The sequence below is a fragment of the Podarcis vaucheri genome, assembly GCF_965113315.1.
Source record: "Podarcis vaucheri genome assembly, chromosome: 2".
NCBI classification, from domain to species: domain Eukaryota; kingdom Metazoa; phylum Chordata; class Lepidosauria; order Squamata; family Lacertidae; genus Podarcis; species Podarcis vaucheri.
This window is the reverse complement of record NC_138760.1, coordinates 74,078,912-74,084,911: the sequence shown is the minus strand read 5'-3', so window position 1 is coordinate 74,084,911 and position 6,000 is coordinate 74,078,912. Positions and strand designations below refer to the sequence as shown.

The 6,000-nt window shown below is 51.8% G+C and overlaps 1 protein-coding gene across 3 annotated transcripts in view; it reads right to left on the bottom strand.

Moving 5' to 3' along the window:
- Positions 1–557: 557 nt before the first annotated feature.
- The window catches only part of FAM193B (family with sequence similarity 193 member B), a 33,088-nt gene continuing 27,645 nt past the window's right edge, over positions 558–6,000 (bottom strand). For all 3 annotated transcript variants that reach the window (XM_082213364.1, XM_082213365.1, XM_082213366.1), the window contains 3 exons: positions 4,291–5,299; positions 2,864–2,939; positions 558–978 (listed from right to left, as the gene is read on the bottom strand). In XM_082213364.1, the coding sequence (XP_082069490.1) occupies positions 882–978; positions 2,864–2,939; positions 4,291–5,299 (1,182 nt within the window). In that variant the 3' untranslated portion in view covers positions 558–881. The remainder of the gene's footprint in view (positions 979–2,863; positions 2,940–4,290; positions 5,300–6,000) is intronic.

Genomic DNA, 6,000 nt, shown 5'->3' with positions numbered 1-6,000 from the left:
TGGTCGGTGTCAATGGAGCCACCTACATGGAAGTGATATCTGCACAGGAAAGCTGAAGGGCCATAAACTCCCACAGAGCACATCTACCATTCTTGGACTTGAACTCAACTGTTATGAAAGCAAAGGAAAACGCTGGCTGTCCCTGTGGCAGAGGCTGCCTGCTTGAGAAGGCATGGCAGCCTTTCCGCTGACAGGAGGCTCCTTAAGACAATGCTGCCGCAGGATGGCATTTCGGCCGAGAGAACATTCCCTGAGAAGTGGGGTGGCACAGCCAAGGATTGAATGACCCATGCAGTTTCCAGGAGACTGAAGAGAGCTGCGTCTTCCACCAGTGAGCTCTGCCACTGTAAACCGTGCAAGGAGATGGCAGGGTTGTCAGACTGGAGACTGAGACCCCTAGGACTGCTCCATGTGCGCCGGGTGCCCTGATCCCAACCAGCCGTGAGTGCAATTTGAGCGCCGAGTGTAGCTGGGTTGCTGCGGTCGCCCACCACCACCAGCGGAGCCCTGCCCACCTCCCCTAGGGACCAGAAAAGCCAGAACAAACAACAGAAAAGTTGGGTTTTTTAAATAAAATAAAAAATTAAAAAGTCCTTTATTGGGTGCAGCCTGGTCCCTGTGCCACGCTGGGCCTTGGCCGATCAAGACTGCCCCTGGGCTCGGGGCGGCTCAGTCAGCATCTCCCCGAACGTCGAACACTTACGAGGTGAGGGACGCAAGGGCTGTCCAGGCCTTGCCTATAGGCTAGGAATAGAAGCCCCAGGGGGAGGGGGGAGGGGGAAAGAGCAAGGGATGGTGAGGCCAAGTGTCTGTCTATGGGTTTGGGGGAGGGGAGGCGAGGTGTGGGGCCCTGCACCTATACCAGGGGTGCACCGCACACCTCACTGAGCTGCACTCGAAGTGGTTTTCTTCAGGGTGAAATTGGTCCAGTTCACAGCCACTTTCTGCCGGGTCTGCTTGGCTGAGTCCAGGCAAAACCTGCAAGTACAGAAAAAAAACAACTAGTGAGAGGAAATGATGGGGCTGCGGGACCCTTGTTTTATTCACACATATAATATAGCTGCCTGTCTCCTGTGAACTTCCCCCTACTCCCTCATGGAGTTGCTCAGATTGTTCAACAAGGAATGTCCACAAACATCCTAATGATTTTAAGGGGCAAAGGGCTAACAGCACAATGGCACCAGGCGGCACCACTTCTGTGATGAAAATACTTTGGAAAGTATGTTGCAGGACAACACAAAGATAGGACAGGTCCTACTGGCAGAGACAGGCAACATAGGCAGGGATGCTGGACAAAGCTGAGGAAGAAGATACGAAGTGTGTGCTGTTTGCAGCATAGAAGCCAAGATTTTTAGGGACTATAGGGCAGGTAGCTCATCAAAAAGGGTATGGGTGAATTTGGTTATTCCTTTTAGCCAAAGAGGAATGAACAACTTGATATAGGAAGCTCAGAGAAGATGTGACTCTGGTCTCCTTGAAGAAAGGATATGGGAGACCACTCCTGAAGAAATTCTCTCTGGACCTAAGATGCTTTTCCCAGGCAGCAGTCAGTTTTCAATCTCCTTCTCCTGGGCTTGAGCTGGTGGGCAGAACCACATCTTCAGATTTTCCTGGACTATCATGCTTTGATGGCTCTCTCTGACAATAGGTGGTACTTGCAGACTGCTGCTACATGGCACTTGTACTCTGGGGTGCTGTAGGGAACTTGTCCCACATGTGTTAAACCACAGGCGTAGCTTGGAGTGAGGTGACTTCAGCTCTCCTTCTGTTTTTCATCTAATCCAGATGCACTGGATATCCAGAACAGGTTTCTGGAGTCAGTAAGGAGTCCACTGAGGGCCAACAAACTGAAGTTCAATCCAACAAAACCAAACTGCTGTTAGCAGAGGATATGCTCATGGAGATGGTCTTCAATTTCTCTGGGATGGGGCTGAAATTCCCCCTAAAGAATTAACTTTACAGCTTATGGGTGCTTTTGGATCCAGCTTTATCCATGGACACCCAAATGGCTCAAAATGCCTTTTACCACCATCCGTTGATATGCATGGAATTTCAATTTAATGGAAATATTAATTAAGCAACAGCTTGACTTATAAAGGTTGCTAGCCCTGCCTAAATAGTAGGTTGAAATGCTGAGGTGGCACATCTCTCAAGACTCTGAAAGAGTGTAGTGGAAATGATGATCCCATTCTCTCACATAGATAAACTTGGCCTTGATCACTGCCATGAGAACAGCCTGCCCAGTACCCTCCTCCCCATAATACACTGAGTCAGGACTCGTCCTCTCTGACATGCTGGTGGATGGCACCTCTTCTCACTACAACATCAAATGATGTGACACTGCAGGGCCCATGTTGTATTTACATCAAGACACCTCTGGAAATTTGTGAATGATGGGGAAGAAATAGAAAGACTGCCTGCGCTAGTCTCATCCATATGTGGTTGAAATGGGGAACCATCTTCAGCTCAAGGGCCTCGTTCCCTTCCGGGCAACCTTCTGGGCATCACGTACTAAATGCGGGTAGTGCCAGAGGCAAAAGTGGAGAAAGCAACAGAGGTGACATTTGCCCCTGTACGATTTCTACACACATGCACACACCTCTCTCCTTCCTCCATGCAGGCAAGCAAGAGGAACTATCAGTGTTCAAGGCACATTCCAGCAAGGCAAAAACACTCAGGGAGGGAGCAGGGAGGGATGTTGCCCCGGGAGAGGGTGTGTGTGGTCTGGCGAGTACCCCAAGGAAGTATCTGCATTTAGTTCCCAGATCCGAGGTTCCACATCCCTGATGTATGGCATTGATTTATTTCTCGTCTGCAAGGCCCTGATCCCAGGACTCCACAGTTTATCGGGACCAAGTCTTACCTCTTGAAGTATTCCACTTCTCTGTCAGTCTCATCCATTTCCACACCATCTAAGTCTTTGGGCAGGAACACATCATCTAACAAATCACAACAGTGAAAAAGAAGAATGAGTTAGCTGGACCCGAGAGCTGCTCATAGTCAGCGACAGGGATCTCCTCCTTCCCTTCCAAACCAGGCACATGCCTCACACCACTCAAACATCACTAGCTGCCCAAGCCAGGAGACTCCCCTGCAGTGATGCTCAAGGTGCCCAAGTCCACAACCACTGGCCCAAAGCAGAGAAAGCGAGAGGTGTGACAGAGTGTGACTACCCAAAGTTTGTGATGTACAGCAAGCACTGGTGGGATAAAAATAAATTTCAGTGGGAACATAGGAAAGTGCAGTTAAAGGGTATGCAAAATTCCACACTTCTGAGCCTGGCTTTATGAGAATCTCAGTTTCAATCAGTGCCAACATGCTCTCATAATTGCAGGGAGAAGTCTGAAAATACACACAGTTTTGAGCTGGGCCTTAGGGAGCTGAGCAGGCCACAAAAGCTGTCTCACCTTACCCCCATTAAACCTTAGCCCTACATACAGCTGTTTTAACAGCAATGTCTCTCCTGCACCTTCACAACATCAACTCTTGCCCGCAATATTCCAAATTCTTTTTAAAAATCCAGATTGGTCCAGAAAATGTGCATAGCTCACACTCAGGATACTGTATGGGGCCCCATCTGCACTATTCATTTAAAGCAGTATCACAGCACTTTAAATAGCCGTCGCTTCCCCACAAAAATCCTGAGAACTGTAGCTTGTTATGGGTGTTGAGAGTTGTTAGGAAACCTCTATTCCCTGCACAGACCTACAATCTCCACAAGAGGCACTGATTGTTCAGCCTCTCTGGGAAGTGTAATTCTATGAGGAGAATTCTCCTAACAACTGTCAGAACCCTTAAACTACACTTCCCAGAATTCTTTGACTGTTTAAAGTGGTGTGATACTACTTTGAATGTATAATGCAGATGGGGTAGTCTCCCTGGTACTTTTGCAGTTTTTTAAAGTGTTCGTCCAAAACATACCCAGATTCTAGGCTGTTATGCATGCCCTCAGGATGTACGCTAGTACCTGCCCTCTCACTAGCCTTCATAACAGGACCGGCAGCTGTCATGCACTTGGTGGGCCTCACCAGTATATAATGGGCCTCAGAAGCGCCAACGTCCTGAGTGCATAAGGGGCCCACCCCAATCTTAATCAGAAGCTGGGATAGCTCAGTCAGTAGAGCAGGAGACTCAATCTCAGGGTTGTGGGTTCGAACCCCACATCGGGCAAAAGATCCCTGCATTGCAACTGATGGACCCTTGTGATCCCTTCCAACTCTCTATTTTTGTGAAAAAGCCAGAGAGCAGAAATAACAGCCCAAATACAGGGAAAGCCTTCCACATACTCACCAATGGAAGGGCTCGCTTTCTCCATTTTGTTCCTACTCTTCTTGCCTTTGCCCTTTGGCTGGGGCAAGTCATCTGGCGCAGTTGTATGGGGCAGATGCCGCTCGCCAGTCCCCAAGGAAACAGGCTCCTGCTCTGCCTGGTCGGTTCTGCCTTCCCCTCTCCGGCTCCTGCCCTCCGCACTCTTCTCTTTGTCCACCTTAGAGCCGCCGCAACCCCAGCCCTGCCCCTGCCGCAGCCCTCTGGCCCCATCGCCATGCTCCACGCTGCTTCCTCTCGGGGCTTCGGGAGCCGTACCCTTCAGGGGGTTCTTCTGCCCCACCCCCTTGGAGCCGGAAGCCTCACTGCTCAAAGCGAGAGCCTCCCCTTTCTTGGCCGGGCAGTTCTGCCTCTTGCCCTTCCTCTGCTTCCCGGTGGTGGGGGCTTGCTCCTGCGGCTCCACTCCTCTGCCCGGGGCCGCCTCCTTGGACTCGTGGCCGGCCCCACTCTCCAGGGGAGAGTCTGTTGGCTTGGGGGACTGGACCCAGATCATGCGCGAGAGGTTGGGGACGGCGTTGAGTCGCTTCACCACGCCGTTCTCACAAGCTGGGGGCGGCGGGGGCGGCACCTCGCCTGGGCTCTCTACCCATCGGGAGGCCACCTCGCTCCGCAGCAACGTGTGGTTGTGTGGCGTGCCCAGGCTAAGCGGAGACAGGTCGAGGTCGATCTCCTGCAGCTCCGAGGAGCCGTTGAGGTGGGAGAGCAGGTTCTTCTGCTCCAGCACGGCTGCCTTCTTTGGGAAGTCGTTGACGTCCAGGTTGAGGTCGTAGACATTGAAGCTGGCACGGATGGAGTCCTTGATGGTGTTCTTGATCTCCTGCAGTCGGCTGCTCAGGAAATTGTTCACTCGCTCCAGTTCTAGCTGGGGCCACTCCAGAAGCTTCTCTTCAGCCAGCTCCTGGTCCTGACCCGTAGGCGGGGTCCGGTCCACTCGCTTCTGGGCCTCCGCCTCCAGCTGGGCCTTCTCTTTCTCCTGAAAGTCCAGAAGTTAGCAACATGAACTCGAGTCGTTCTAGTATTCCTACTGGCAACCGAGAAGAGGGACTGTGGTGAGGATGGCAGCCAAACTCCGGCTGGCTGGATGAAGAGTCCCCTGCTTCTCAGCTGCTGACAGTAACTACTTCTATGCAGCTGCATGGGGACTACAGCAAACCACCGTGCACTTGGGAATTGGCACTGGGAACTGGCATACACAAAGCCTGTGCTATGGTAACAAACCTTAAGGAACAGATGCGCTGCCAGCCATTTCCCACAGCCATTTCCCTGTGTGTACAAGCTGCAGAAAGGTTGCTACACCTCAGGCCCTAAACTTAGTTCATGTGGCGCTGGAGCATTTGGGGTGGGTGTGGGGCAGGAAGGTTGCAAGCAGAGAAACACAGTTACACTTTCACGCTGCCTCCCCCAGCTCAGCAGCAACTGAGGAACACAAGAGAGAAAGACTGAAGGGGCCCATTTCACTGACCAGGCATCCTCAGTCAATAACCCAGTGTGAGAGAGCCAGTGTGGCATGATGGTTAGGATCTGGGAGAGACCAGGGTTCAAATCCCCACTCGGCCATGAAGCTCTCGCTGGGTGGTGACCTTGGGCCAGTCATTGGCTTCTCTCAGCCTAACCTCCCTCACAGGGGTGTTGTGGGGGTTAAATGAGGAGGGGGGAGGACCACGTACATGCCAC